The sequence below is a fragment of the Astyanax mexicanus genome, chromosome 19, assembly GCF_023375975.1.
Source record: "Astyanax mexicanus isolate ESR-SI-001 chromosome 19, AstMex3_surface, whole genome shotgun sequence".
In the NCBI taxonomy this organism is placed as follows: domain Eukaryota; kingdom Metazoa; phylum Chordata; class Actinopteri; order Characiformes; family Acestrorhamphidae; genus Astyanax; species Astyanax mexicanus.
The window spans coordinates 28,293,628-28,309,239 of NC_064426.1; the positions used below are offsets into that span (position 1 = coordinate 28,293,628).

General features: G+C 36.5%; 2 protein-coding genes across 3 annotated transcripts in view; one reads left to right on the forward strand and one right to left on the reverse strand.

The window, feature by feature from the left end:
* Positions 1-1,211: 1,211 nt before the first annotated feature.
* narfl (nuclear prelamin A recognition factor-like) lies at positions 1,212-13,330 on the reverse strand. Of its 2 annotated transcripts, none has more exons than XM_022662959.2 (11): positions 13,047-13,330; positions 10,985-11,080; positions 9,950-10,093; positions 9,690-9,822; positions 9,009-9,143; positions 8,483-8,601; positions 8,263-8,392; positions 8,092-8,164; positions 6,704-6,841; positions 5,813-5,970; positions 1,212-5,007 (listed from the first exon to the last, which is right to left on the reverse strand). In XM_022662959.2, the coding sequence occupies exons 1-11, from the start codon at positions 13,110-13,112 to the stop codon at positions 4,766-4,768; spliced, it is 1,434 nt and encodes a 477-aa protein (XP_022518680.2). In that variant the 5' UTR covers positions 13,113-13,330; the 3' UTR covers positions 1,212-4,765. The 2 variants fall into 2 exon arrangements, with proteins under 2 accessions (XP_022518680.2, XP_022518679.2); XM_022662958.2 differs by having other exon boundaries at positions 9,690-9,825; positions 13,047-13,322.
* The window catches only part of zgc:113333 (beta-N-acetylhexosaminidase), a 33,157-nt gene continuing 28,333 nt past the window's right edge, over positions 10,789-15,612 (forward strand). Inside the window, exon 1 of the mRNA XM_049467848.1 lies at positions 10,789-10,806. The gene's annotated coding sequence lies outside the window, so the exon portion shown is untranslated. The remainder of the gene's footprint in view (positions 10,807-15,612) is intronic.

Consider the following 15,612-nt stretch of genomic DNA (forward strand, 5'->3'; position numbering starts at 1 on the left):
TTTCACCCCATATTTTTTCTGTGTTTTTAGCCCAGATTTCTTTGTGTTTTCATCCCGGAATTTCTGCTGCCCCACACCGAGGCTGCTGCTGCACGGTTTCTCCGCTGCGCAAGCCAGCCCAGTAAATTGCTGTTTGTGTTTTCACACTTAGGCTATTTGCTTAAAAAAACTAACAAAAAAAAAACGTTTGTTCAGGAAGTATTTTATATTCTTAAACATTGTTGATTATATTAGAGGACAGTCATTGTAAACTGTACTTGGTCTATTTCGGATAAAGGATTGTGCAGGGCATAGCCGTATTACTGATTTTGTATTTTTGCACTTGGGCTATAAGCTCAATATTAAATATTTCGTTTGCTTAGAAATTATTGTATATTTTTAAACCATTTTAAATTATATTAGATAAGAGGAAATTCGTTCAGACATCATTTTTGTAGGCCAGGCTTTTGTAACCGATTTAGCCCCTACTGTTGCCACATTACCCCTTACGTTTTATTATATAAATCAGTTTCGAAGAGCCTGCATTTTTTTTTTTATCATGTATAATAGAGGTCTGCGCGAGACTGATTTTTAAACCCACTCTTCGACGCTCCCGCGTTTCTGTCTCGTTACCGCGCTGCAAAAAAATTGCTTCTTTTAATCCCGCGCCCGCCCGCCACATACACATTTCTGCCGCTCCCGCCCCACGTTCCTAATATAAATTAAATAAACTACATTTAATGCTTCAAATTTACTTATATATTTATTAAAACAGCAGCGCTGAATAGTGTGGTCCCGTTCCTTACCCCAGTCCAAACACCATCGGTGTGTGCGTGTGTGTGTCGGTCCATCCTGCGCGTTGAGAGTTTTCTTTAGGTTTTTTTTTTTTTTTTACAATTATTACAGTTTTCTTAACTATTTATTAATTTGCTCCCGCATCGTCTGGATTAAACTCCCGCTCCAGCCAATAACAGTTCAGTTCTGTCCCGCGCGCAAGATATTCTGACGGGACCCGCGAGAACAGAAGTGGTTAGAGTGAGGTGGAACTCTGGAAAGGAGAAAAAAAACGAATATCCGAATACCAAAATTAAAAACCGAATACCTACTCAACGAACGAATATCCGAATACCCGAATATTCGGGTCCAGCCCTATTATATATATATAAATATATATATATATATATATATATTTTAAGCTACATGCATTAATGCTTCAGTCAATAAATCCACAGTTTAATATGAAAATATTTTATTGACAAATATATGCATTGATATTTATTTCCTTAATAAATAGGACATGAATAATTCTAGACAAGTAATCATCTCCTAACATGTATCATTAACATAAGATTGTAAATGTCAGCTAAAAATAGTGCACACAATTCAAACATGACCAGTTATTTAAGGCAATTAACACAATTTTTGCTTTAACCCATCTGACAATGACTGATTGACTCTTTGTGTCTAATTTATTCTAAAATTATTTGAAATGATTATAAATGTCTGTGAACAGAAGGGTCAGTCTCACTGATCAAGATTCACATTTATGGAGAGAAAAAGGTCCATATTGTCGCTGTCCAATGAAAAACATGCATCTCCAAAACAGCAACTTTACTGGAGAGAAAAAACCTTCTGAACTTTTAGTGAAAGTCAATGTAAAAAGAGTTCATTTCAGGTCATTTTGAAGTATTTTAATTGGTCAATAAATCAATAATTTTGGCATAGGGTAAGGGACAGTTTTGTCTGTTCTAATTATGCAGTAAACTAAAAATCAATAAAAATGGAGATACTTGTTTTCCATTGGACAGCGACTATATGCACTTACTGACAAAAAATGTGCACCAAGAAGTTAGTTTTTGGAATGGAATTAACCCTCCTATTATGTTATGGGTAAAATTGACCTGTGTTAAGGTTTGAAGATCTAGAAAAAATAGTTAAAAGTATTTTTTCAGCATGAAACTTCTTCTGCTTGCCTTAATTATTGTAATCAACATATGATATGAAAACGGTTTATCTTCCATATTTGCAACACAGCCCCTGCAAAAACTAAAACTTAAACAAAATTGCAATGTTATGTTTTAATGTTTTGTAAAACCATTGTGTTTAATATGTTGGTCTTTCGAAAGTAATAAAGTAATGAAACATTAATTTTAATTTTAATGAAAAATTAGTGAATCGTCCTAGTTGAAGCATTACCTGTTAGAGGTAAGAAACACCATTGCACTAAATTTTGATAAAATAATTAGCAATGGAGTTAATAAAAAAATATTTACACTGCTGGTTAGGATTTTTTTTTTTTTTTTTGGTTTCAGACATATTTTTGGATCATTAAACATGCACCGAGTCAGACTGACCCAGGAACATCACTGCTGTTCCTGACAAATAATAAATAATAGAAGGGTTAAACTCTATATGTGTAAATGTAATGATTATATATGTAGTGTCCTTTTGGGCGCCTCTAGCCTGGATACAAAATTAGACACTATGGTTGTTCACGGACGTGTACAGGTTCTGTATGGAATCCTGCAGCACATCTACCTACAGATGTTGTTGCAGCTGGTCCTGTAGATCCTGCTCTACACTCATATATGCTCCATAAATTACTCTAATGATCCGCCCTTTCAAAATCAGTTAACTAGGGATTGTAGAGGCCTGTCTAGAAGTCAATGATCTCTCACTAAGAGGTACACTACCCAAAAGTAGCCTCTAATGGCGTTTTCACACCAGCACTATTTGGTCCAATTAAAACAGGCTCTGGTTGGTTTGTACCCTTTGAATCACGCTCGGGTGCAGATCAAAACAACTGGAACAAGACTAGCTATTGGATGTGGTCTTGGTCCGGTTTCAACCGAACTTCCGAAGCGGTTCACTTGTGGTGAGAATGAGATCCGGTCTCGATCTTAGCCAGCTATCAAATATACTCCTTTTATTGGAGCTAAACTGCTGATAAGGTGCAGTTTAATCTGATATATTAGCCAGATAACACTAATTACCACAGCTATGAACAAACGCTGTCTCTGCTGCTCCATGCTGTTTACACGTGCTGCGTTCACTGCTCGCAGCCATGCAACTCCGTTTACTATGTGTACTATGTGCGTTTAGGTTTATGCCTGTGTGTAAACAAACTCATCAACTGATCCGGCCCATAGAAACCAACTACAGGTGTGAAAACGCCCTAAGAGCCTTTTTATAGAGCAGTGGGGGAAGCACTTTTACATTTTTTATGCCCTTATTGTCAAATTAGAACACACCTGTAATCATTTACATATATATCTGCATGCCAAGTTTTGCATGTGGGGATCTGTATTAAATTTTGGATTAAATATTAAATATTTGTCCATATTGACATATTTGACATTTGATATACAGTCACTGTAGTTCTAAAGCAAGACATAGAATTGACATAGTGGTATCAGTGGTTAAATAGGCTGATGACCCCACAGGTGGCTCAGATATTGAAAGTCGTCAAATAAAAGAAAATGAATGTGATTCAGTCCTGTAACTGTTTTAGATGCTTAAATTAACTTCAGGCTTCAGTAGTTTTCTAAAGAAGCATTATACTGGTATAAGCTATTATCAATATTTGGATATTTGTAATTAAAAAAATAAGAAAATGGTATAATGTCATCTAGCAAAAGTGTTGGACCCACATTTTGCTACAAATATTCTACTCAATTTACTTTGGTCAGGTTTATAGAGTGTTCTACCTGTAATCCTCTAACTCTTTCCTGTATATATGATACACTTATTTGTGCGTTTATATTGATAAGAACTACTGTATTTTTCACACTATAAGGTGCACTTAAAATCCTTTAACTTTCCCAAAAATCGACAGTGTGCCTTATAACCCAGTGCGTTTTATATATGAATTTTACCAGTCAGGTTTTAAGGAGCAGTAAAGCCACTTGGCCAAACTGCAGTGTTATTCAGGAGTTTCAGTTTAGTTCTCCAGCACTGGGACTGAAGTAGCATTAGCATTGCCCACTAACCGCGCTCGCTCTTTATTTCCTCTTTCCTAATCACACTCACTATTTCCCTGTACAGAGGTGAGTATTATCAGCCTGTGGCCTGCTCCTAACCCTGTTAGCACTGCTGGAGCAGTTAGCCATTAATGCTAATGCTCCAGCCTTAGTGCTGGAGAAATTTTGGAGAATCTAAGCTTACTGTAAATAAACGGAAGCACTTTACTGACCCAAATAAACAGTCTTCATGAGAGAAATCTGTGTAGATTTAAATTCAGTGCTTGTTTGACTTTGAAAGAAAGTCTTTTTTTAATACAGTTTTTTTTTCTTTTAGCTTAGCTTTACTCAACTTAGTTAACTACCACCCTACCGCCACCCAGCGACCTGCTGAATTAGAAGTTTCTTATAGTGTCCCTTATGATGCACTTTATAATCCGGTGCACCTTACGTATGCAAGTAGATGTTCATTGATAGTGCACCTTATAATACAGTGCGCCTTATAGTGTGAAAAATACAGTACTGGCATGTGATCATTTGTGTCCATAGGCTTACATTTCAGTTGTTCACCATTATAACTGCAGTGCTCTCATAATTACCATCAGTTTAATAGGCCCTACAATAGAACCCTGTGGGATCAAACATAGCAGTTTCAACGTTATACTTAATAACAGACTTATAAACCTAGGGTTCAAAGGTGGCCATACCCTAAATTATTTTAAAATGTTATTTATGCTGATGATGTTTATTTATGCTCTGTAAACTAAAAGCAACGTATGAAAGATATGTATTGCCAAAGGCAGGACGGTAGGTTCTTCAGGGTCCTCTCACCACTTGATGGTGAGTCCATTGGTGCTTTTCTCCACAGCGTGATACTGTGTATGAAGCAGCTGTCGCGCTCTCTCCGCTCCCACACTTTCAAGCCACGTGTGGTACAGCTCAGCCACCCGCGTGTCCTCCTCGGGTGCAGACGGCTGCTCTGCCCGGTACAGGTCTTCCACCTGCTGCAGGAGATCTTTATTTGATAGTTCTGTGACAGGCTTCAGCTGTCCTCCCCCATTCAGGCACCCTGCAAAAACAAGGTGCATGCAATAAGCATCGAAATTAGCCTCCAAACTTCAGACCTCAGAAAGTGTTAAAAAGGGGTAAAAGAGTCTCAAATCCAGTCCATTTAGTTTAGGCTGTTCACACTACCTTTATAAATGTGTCTTATTTTCAACACTTAACACTTTCAAATAAGGCCTGCTCCTAAATTGACGCATATGCGTCAAAAAAGAAAAAATGCTTCACATGAAGTTTCGGTTTCATCTTCTCCAGCAGATGCTATACAAGCTAGCTATACCGGAGTTCCAAGGTCTGACAGCTGGACTTTTTTTTTAAACTGAGAGTAGTGTGTTTAAGCTTGCTGTGAAAATGGCATGTGATTTGGCCACGCCCACTTCTTTCATTTGTGTCCTTCATTTGTTTTTTAAGCTTGAAAATTAAATGCGTTCAGACATTTCATTAGAAACTCTAAGCTGTTGCAACACAAGTCTAATTCTAATTTAGTTTACAGAGAAAGATCACCCCACTGAACCCCTCCCTCACTACTGTTGTCCATTTTCCCTTCTACTCACTGCAGATGTTACATTTTTGTTGTTACAAGTTACAATATGTAATTCAGATAAATCGGATTTCAATACTACATATATAATTGAAAAATTCAATGAAAACCCATTTTTTCTTTACTCTACTAAATGAGAAAAAAAAGGATTAAGTTGTATACCCACTTTTCTATTTTTTAATTTAGATTGATTTGGTCAGAAAATTAAACTGCTAAATGTTAAACTGAACGCGGCCCAATCACCCATTTCATCACCTAATTAATTGCTTACCAGAAGGACATGCCATAACTTCTACAAAGTGGTACGGTGACTTTCCTCTCTTCAGCTTCTGCACAAGATTCTGAATGTTTCGGAAACCATAAGTGGCGGCAAAGCGCAGAAGAACTGTTCCATCTTTCTCTAGAGTGACTTCCTGGAAGTCTTTGTTCCTGTTAAAGCAAAGAAGAGAAAATAATGAAAGAAATATATAGAGTTTAAAGATGCTTTTACACCTACATGATCAAAGACTACCAAAAGAGGTGGTCTCAGTTTAGATCAACTTAACCCTGATTGGGTTTGTTTGCAGTACAAAAATAAAGTTTTTGATTGGTTTGGAATTTTGTACCAATTAAGTGAAGTTCAGGCAGGCTACAGTCACCTAATAAACATACAGCTCTGAAAAAATATATAAGATAAAACTTCAGAAAACTTAAAAATGATGAGTTTCTTTGATTTTACCAAATTGAAAACCTCTGGAATATAATCAAGAGGAAGATTGATGATCACAAGCCATCAAACCAAGCTCAACTGCTTGAATTTTTGCACCATGAGTAAAGGCATAAAGTTTTCCAAAAGCAGTGTGTAAGACTGATGTAGGAGAACATGCCAAGATGCATGTTTAAAACTGTGATTAAAAATCAGGGTTATTCCACCAAATACTGATTTCTGAATTTTGGATTTGCATTATTTGATGTCTGAAAGCTCTGCATCTTTTTTGTTATTTCAGCCATTTTTTCCATTTTCTGCAAATAAATGCTCTAAATTACAATATTTTTATTTAGAATTTGGGAGAAATGTTGTCTTTGATCTGGTCCTGCAGGTTTGAAAATACCCTTATAGACAGTGCCGACCTCAGTCCTACCAGCTGAACCAGTTGAAAAAAACTGGCCTGTGAGCACTTACTTGAGGGTCTTGTACGTCAGCTCCCCCACTTCCATTCCGAAGAGCTGTTTGGCAGCGTGTGTGTAGACATGATGAAGATAGCCCCCTGAACCGCTCCCTGCATGACACAGCAACGCCTCCCCACAAACACTGCTGAACCTGAAGCCACAGGGGAAAAAAGACAAACTTCAATACTGGGTCCCATGACTTTTGCCATGTTCCATATATACATGTGTGGGGTTCCCAGCATTTAATGTGGATGTGATTTCTGCCAGAGCAGCTCTAATTACTGATGGGCAATATGGCCCTAAAATAATATCAAAATATTTCATGCTATTTTTATAACGATACGATATGATATGATATGGCACACCCCTAACTTAGATATTAAAAACACAAGAATTTTATCAGATTTGTAACAGAAGTCAATGATCCAGAATGTCATAATACTAATAATAATGCACACCACATATCTTCATATATCCAGGATTAAAGTCAAATAAATGATTATGGACAGATATAATCTGTCTCTAGTATATATATATATATATATATATATGTGTATATATATATATATATATATATATATATATATATATATATATATATACACATATATATATATAAAATGGGAAATGAGAACAGTGCAAATTTTTCTTTTGCTAAAAACAACAACAAAAAATAGTACCCTGATGTGATAATTAGGGGTGGGTAATATGGCAGGATATTTCAGGTTATAATATTGCTCACAATATTCAAAAATGTTGCCAATATTATTGCTTACAATACAATATGGCACACCTCTACTGATTACTTTACTTTACACCCCTTTAAAAAGTTATTTAGCTCATTTACTTAATTTTAAAACTAACCAAGTCAGATTACAAGATACTTTATTAGTTACTTTATTAGTGCTAGTTTTAGCTTGTTAGCTTGCTAAAATGTTGCTATTTTGGAGTGATTGCAACAGAAATCAACTATTGTAAGTTCCAGCAATAAAGCGAAAATACTTGAATATCTTTTTACTAGGGAAAATTACAAAGTAGTAACATACAGTGTCTTGGATTAGTAACTTTAATTTGATTAAGGGATTGGAAATAGTAACAGAAGAAATTTAAGGCTGGAAAATGATGGTTGCCACATAAAATAGTAAACTTTTGGCCATTTTCACTTGTTGTCAGCAGTTTAGACATTAATGGTTGTTACTGTAGCACTAGATTTCAGATTTCCACATAGAAATAAATGTAAATACTTTTTCATTACAAATATATAATGCTCTGTTTAGATTTAGAAACTTGCACAGTACACTATTTGGGGAGTGTGTAATATGGGATTAAATTCAGTGTAATGCATTAATGTATTTTTAATTGTATTTTTTAAAACAGTTACTTCCTTAGTCTAAAACTTACATAGTGTCTAACGGTGCTGGTTCTACATCATTCAGAGACACTCCTTCTTCCTCCAACATCTTGAGTACTTCTCCTGTGAACCAAGCAACATTAATTTTAAAATATATATACATTTTTTTTTACAATATTTTTTTATGCTTGTGTTTAATTTACTACTGTAGAGTTTCTCACCTGAGGTAATGACACAGTCGACCTCTCTGGTCTCAAACTCATTAAGGTAGAAATCTGGTCTAGAAGCTTCTAGTTTCTTGTCATAGCATGGCATTACAGTCACATGATAGATTTTCTGTGGTTCAACTCCCTGCAAAACCATATCATTAAAAATTAGACAAATAAGATTTATCCACCATGAATCAATATTTTGTTACCACGAATCATATAGTTACGTTACCTGCTGTCTGGCAAAAAAGTTCTTGACCAGGGAGCCCATCATCTGCTGTGGGGAGCGGGTTGAACTGATGTAAGGCAGGATGAAGTCACCGTGAGTCTTCTCAGCATAGCAGATCCAGCCTGGTCACAACACAACAATATAATAAATAAATAAATATATTCTCAAGCTGTTGAATTCAGTTTTATTGTACATCTAAAACACATGGACGGAGTCACTTTGGGTCGTTCTGCTCTTCTGATTTATGTGGGTTCATTTTTTTGTTTTTTCTATGCAGAGTTTTATAAATGAGGCCCCTGGACAGTAACCACTTTGCTAAATACCTATATATGCACATGTTTATTGAGTATTAATCGTTATCCGCTAAACCTACACCTTCTGCACATTGTTTTATTTATCATTGCATCATCTATCTATAAAACAAAAATAAAATTTATCTGTATCTATTAATACTGGTGTTTATAAAATTGCAAAAAATTTAAGACATTAAAAAGACAGGGCACCCAATAAAAACAAACAGTAAATTTACCAGGGCAGGCTGATGCCAGCATAGGCAAGGCTTTCTTGTCCTCCTCCTTCCGAGCAAACCTCTCCAGAAACTCTCTCTGGCTCTCCAACAGACTGAATGTGCGACTGAAGCCAGTGTCAAACACATACTGAACACCTGAAAAACAGTACAAAGTTTCAGTGTAAATGGGAAGTGCTAAGATTACACTTAGACAGTTGTGCCACTCTGGACTCTTTAAAGAGTCACAAAACCCTAAACCATATTTTTTCATTAATATCTGAAATGTGTTCTTTTGAAGTAATGAACATTTCCCAACCTTTGAAAAAAGCTTTTATTGTGGTAATTTACGCATCTGCAGCACCCTCAAAGGATCAACTGTGCTATAGGTGTATAGATGACATCACCACAATATGCAGATCAATCAAACAGTAATACCTCCTCCCTGCTAATGACGTCCAACCATCTGCATCTCATCGCTATCAGAGGCACATTACTGCGCTGCTGCTGCCAGCTCAGCCAATCAGCTCTTCTCCCCCCCCCCCGCCCCACTTCTAAACCCATACATCACCAAGTGCCCCTTTCAAACTACCCCTTGCATATTTTTTTTTCTTTTTTAGCCTTTTTCAAATTTAAGCTAAGAGTGGACTTTTAAAGTTTCTGTGTTCTAAGTTGCAGTGCCTTTCCTCCATTTTGCCTGCTCACCCAGATTCTTGAAGAAGGCGGTAAGCCTCCTGGCTGTCTCGCTGCTGCTTAGGCCATAGCGTGCAGCAAGTGAGGCCCGGGACTGTGGAGACACTGATACCACCACCACCACCTTCTGCTCACCACCGCTACTCTGCTGTAAAAGGATACATTTGTTACTCATATAGAGCAGCACACCCTGTAAAGAATCTACACTGTGTTACGGTGGCTACATTGGACATTTCACCCATGTTTTTTTAGTCAACACCACTCAGCAATACCTGATTGAGGCGCAGCACTCTGTACAGCTCCTCGTGACTCTGCTGGGTGATCAGGATGCTCTCAGCTGAAGTGATGCAGCCACTGCAGGCCAGGCAGTCATTTAGCGTAATCTTGGCTTTCTCCAGCTTCTGCCTTTGGCCATCCTAAATATGGGAAACAAGGCTGAATCAGATCTCAAGGAATGTCAAGGAGTAGGTCAACATATTGGATCACACAAAAGCGTTGTGTAACACAATGTGATGCCAAATGCTGTGGGTAATTCGGCTTTATTAATTTTGGATTTTACATGCAACCAATTTTTCAAGGACCCTTAATGTGGTGTGAAACAGAAGATATGAGCCAAATATAAAAGTGCACAGTTATTTATTTACGAAGATTCACACACACAAAAAAAAAAAAACAGTAAGTATTTACACATATTTACAAAAGTAAATATCTTGAGATACTGTTTCACTTTCTCTCTACAAACCTACAAACCATGCGCTGCTACAAGCAACACAGTTTCCCCGAGAGAGTTTTTTTTTTCCCCCAACCGAGTACCCAAGCCAGGTATTCACACATTAAGCCCTGCCCCGACTAAACCACAAACCCCCTTAAGGGGTGGAGATCCATTAAACATTAAACAGATAAAACAGACAAAACCAATGACACACAATAGCACTATTTAACATACACAGGTAATGACATACAGATAACTGATCACTATTTTTTTTACACATGTATTAACTAATTTTCTTTCTTTTTCAGATAAACAAGAAGCACTCCCTGAAAGTGGATTCGTCCTACCAGGAGAAGCAGCCCCGGTTCCCTTTGCGTCCCTTTTCCCTTCTAACCCTCTATGAGGCAGGATTAAAAGGTAAGTTCATTCATACAATGTCACCCTGGTGATGGGCTATCTTGCTGCTACATCACAGTGATCATTATGCTGCAATAACAAAGTAAGTTTATACCTACTTACAGCTCATAATATATATATACACAATGACCTGAAATCTGCTCATCATAATCAGTAAAGAACAGGATACTTCACCAACCTGGTTGACCTGAAAATAACTGCCATCGTCTTCTATTTGGATTTTGGCCACAGATCTTCCTTGCTTCTTGTCTACTTTCACTGGTTTCACACATTCCTAAAAAGAAGAAGAATGGGTTAAATAGGTAGTAATCTGCATATATAAAATGAGCACATGTTGGCTGAGCAGATCCTGGTTACAACATTTCTCATTTTGGCCACTAGCCTTTTTTTACCCCAATTTCCCCCCATACTATCCTTATATTACCAATTACAGTGGATACATTTACAGATGACAACATAACCTAAACTGATGGCATTATCTCTGTTAGGTGAAATATCTGTATTAATATTACATTTAAGTAATAAAGATCACCAACATGGCTTTTAAAGCTTCTAAACTCCAGTTATTTTGTGTGACAAAACTAAACCCAATAATAATTAAAGCCTTCATTTAAAGCCTGAATGTTTACATAATATGTACTCCTAAGTAGGGGTGGGCAATATTATATCGTATACAATATATCGTGACACAGAAATATTATGATATTTAAAAATCCATATCGTGATAATAGGGCTGTTCTGTCTTAAAAGTAGTTTATTATTTACTGTGAAGCTTTAGGTGTATTTACTGTATAATTGTTTTAGTTTGCAGTTTATATGCATGCACTAAATATTCTGCAATATTATTTGCTGCATTATATTATTTTATGCTATATTATTTATTTTCCCACATTGTGATTATTCTGTTATACTATTATACTATATTCCTGAAATGAATGAATTATTTTAGTTTTCCTCTATCGCCAAGTATATCGTTATCGCAAAAATACCCTGAAATATCGTGATATTATTTTAGAGCCATATCGCCCACCCCTACTCCTAAGAGTACAGTAAGTCACAAACCTAACTAAATTAAAACCCGAGCACTATAATCTACTAGTCTAAAAAAAAAATCGAACATCATTAAAAATATACTTTATTTCAGTAATTCAGTTCAATGTGTGAAACTCATTATATAGATGTATTACACTTAGAGTGATCTATTTAAAGTATCTCAGATAATTTTAATATTATATAAGACCAATTGGTGCCTTTGGCAGTGTGGGCAGTGTGCCAAGTCCTGCTGGAAAATTAAATCTGCATCTCCATAAAAGTTGTCAGCAGAGGGAAGCATGAAGTACAGTAAGGTTTTTCAGGAAAACGCTGCACTGAATTTGGACTTGATTTAACACAGTGGATCAACACCAGCAGATGACATGTCTCTCCATTACATTACATTACATTACATTACATTTGGCAGACGCTTTTGTCCAAAGCGACTTACAATAGTCAAGTACAATGTAAAATAAGTTTAAAGGTAAAAACAACTTTGGATAGGGATAAAAGGAGGTCAAAGGGGAATAATAGGATAGAGGAGTGAAGGAGGGGAAGAAGGAAATGAGGTTATAAGTAGTTAGTGTGTTAGAGGTGTTAAGAGAGTAAGTGCTCTTTGAAGAGCTCTGTCTTCAGGAGTTTCTTAAAGATCATTGTATCATCATTGTAGAAACTTCACACTGTGAAGTTCGGACTGTGTGTCTCTCCACTCTTCCTCCAGACTCTGCTCCCTTGATTTACAATGATCAGTGATGGTTTGGAGAGTCGTGTAATCTGCTGGTGTTGATCCACTGTGTTTTATCAAGTCTAAAGTCAGTGCAGTGTTCTCCCACAAAATCTTACAGCACTTCATGCCAGAAGTCTTATATAATATTTTAATTTTCTGAGCTACTATTTTTTTGGGTTTTCATTGACTGTGAGCCATAATCATAAACAATAAAAGGAATAAACGTTTAAAATAAATCACTCTGTGTGTAATACATCCACACTAGTATAGTAAATGAGATAGATTATACTGTGGGTTAGGTCTAAACTTACAGTCAGCTGACTGTAAGTTAGCTATAACTGGCTGTTAGCTTGCTGGCTAAGTTTCTAAGCTAACTGAGGTTAACAGCACAATATCAGCCTCCCTGGCTAAAATAATCAGCGGTAATCTAAACATATATCACCACTTAATCCTAATAACCCGCGTGGCTGTGTTAGTTTACCTGGGATGGGGTGATAAAATCATCCAGGTCTGTTAACTGAAGGACGCCGCTGAAATGAGACGCCATACCGCCTGATCACGCGATATAACAACACTGCCGTCAAGCGTGACGAGTGTCGTAAATCTGGTCAGTCACGGTTAAGCACGACAGGGCAGTAAAGCAGCATGTGTAGTCCGCATGCATGAAACAGAACGGTCAGAGAATTATTAGTTATTATTACCAACAGAGGGCGCTCAGGAGTTATACCAAAAAGAATGGGTTCATATGGAGGAATGATCAGAGCATAATCAGAGTTTTTTCATGTTTAATTATTGCCATACTATTTTTTTTTTACTATTTTTTTTAACACAGAATAATATTTAAAAACATCAGTTTTTATCAGTGCAGAAATAACTTTTATTTGGATTTTGGCCACATATCTTCCTTGCTTCTTGTCTACTTTCACTGGTTTTACACATTCCTTAAAAAAGAAAAGGTTAAGTAATATAATACAGGAAATTGACAAATCCTGCACCTAACAGCTGGGGTTATGCATAGGGCTCAGCCAGGAACTACTACTCACTCAACTAACAACAATAGCAAAACCACCACAATCTGATACAGGCTCGACAAGAATCCAGAAGCACAGCCTAACACTATGTTCATGGTCCATTGCCTCAACTGCCAAGTAACAGACCTACCAAAAAATAACCTATGAACACACAGAATCCCTCCTTAATCTAAGCTCACTTCCTTTAACTATGGCAACAACACACTTACCTAAGCACAATCACACACAATAAATCACGTTATAAGTTGCGTGAGCAGAACACAGCAACCACTACCATCTGATACTGGCTCGACAAGAATCCAGAAGCATAGCGAACTATGTTCATGGTCCGTGCCTCAACTGCCAAGTACTCAGACGTCTACAAAAACTCATGAGACAAATTATTACAAGAGCAGGACCACACCAATCCCCTTCATCCAAACTCTAACACAAACTTCAGTGCAAGCTCTTCTCAGGGGTCATCAGGCAGGCACCTTCCTTCGTCAGTGTTTCGCTGAATTAGGCCCACGACACCTCCAGAAGGCTCAACAGTGAAGTCTGGCGTCCCAGACCCACCCCCCTCCAAGCCTGCTGTAGAAGCACAAACTCACTCCCTTCCCCACACAGCCTCAGCCCTTCTGAACCACAACCACTGACTAGATCTATAGGTAAATAGTTAAATAGGTAGTATTACAATACAGTGAGCATTTCAGCCTGTATTAATAAAATGAACACATGCTGGTTAAGCAAATCCTGGTTACAACATCACATATTGGCCACTAGCCTTTTTTTCCCCTTTATCCTTATATTACCAATTACAGTGGATACATTACAAACACACAATTACATTACAATTACATTACATCAGCTCTGTGTTAGGTACAATATCTGTATTAACATTACATTTAAGCTATAAATATTACCAACATAAAAAATAAAGCGTGTAAACTCCAGCTATAAACCCTTGAAAGTGCTTTAAAGACTGTAACTCCAGTCAAAGCATCAGCTCACAGTAGCATTAATGCTAGCGCCTTTACTGCACAAATCCCGCTTCTAAGGAATAATTCAATGATATAGTTACATTTTCTTTATATATTTACCAAAATACACCAGAATAATACCAGAATTAAAGACAAATCTTGGACAAGTAGATATTTACTATTGTTAATTTGTATTTTTAGCCGTTTAGCTCTATTCACCCTCATTCATTTTGGGCTCACTCGCGGGCTCCCTCTAGCGCTTTTTCTGTCATTTTCTCTCCATAAACCAGCTCCGGTACTGTTTAATCTGCTGCATGTAGCCTTTTCTTCCTTTGTTATTAAATTAAAATTAATAATTTATCAATTAATAAAACACTACAGAAAAAAAGTAACCATACAGAAAACACCCATCCACATAAAAAATACTAGTATGGATTTTAAAAAAGCTGACAACTCTTTAAGTCTGCATTTTGTATATTCAGAATTCGCCTGACTTTTTGAGTTTTCAATGTTTAACGGCTCAATTCATAAATTTGAAAATTTTCAAATCGCTTTTTATGTGTTTTGGACCTGTGATGGTGGTGAAATTTGCTGTTGAAAAAATCATTTAATAGTATCCATCGTATCCATTTTCAAATCTGACCAGTTCTGAAAAAGTTCTTTATTGTGGATATGTGTGTAAAAGTGTACCTTAATTAACTTAATTAAAGTGTAACTTAATACACAATAACTGTAACATATATATGTAAAATATATATGTTTTTATTATTATTATTATTATTATTATTATTATTATTATTATTATTATTATTATTATTATTTCTACATTATAGTTTTTCTCAGTTAATGTTTTTACTGTATGTCTTAAACACCTTAAGGAATGCTGCTCAGTTTCTTTGTGCACACTGCATTTATAATAATGGTATCTTAGCTTATCTTATATTATCTTATTTTATGATAAGCTGAACTAAGGGCGTGGTTTATTAAGGTTGGACGTTATGGGCGTGGCTTACTAAGTTTGGACTACATGGGCGTGGTTTACCCAGTGTATGGGCGT

Bases quoted from the DNA above. Each gene is read 5' to 3' on its own strand.
- narfl (XM_022662958.2), bottom strand. From the start codon at position 13,112: ATGGCGTCTCATTTCAGCGGCGTCCTTCAGTTAACAGACCTGGATGAT. The intron at 11,081-13,046 runs GTAAACTAACAC...TCTTCTTTTTAG, and splicing joins ATTTTATCACCCCATCCCAG to GAATGTGTGAAACCAGTGAA. The intron at 8,165-8,262 runs GTGAGAAACTCT...CTTGGTTCACAG, and splicing joins CGACTGTGTCATTACCTCAG to GAGAAGTACTCAAGATGTTG.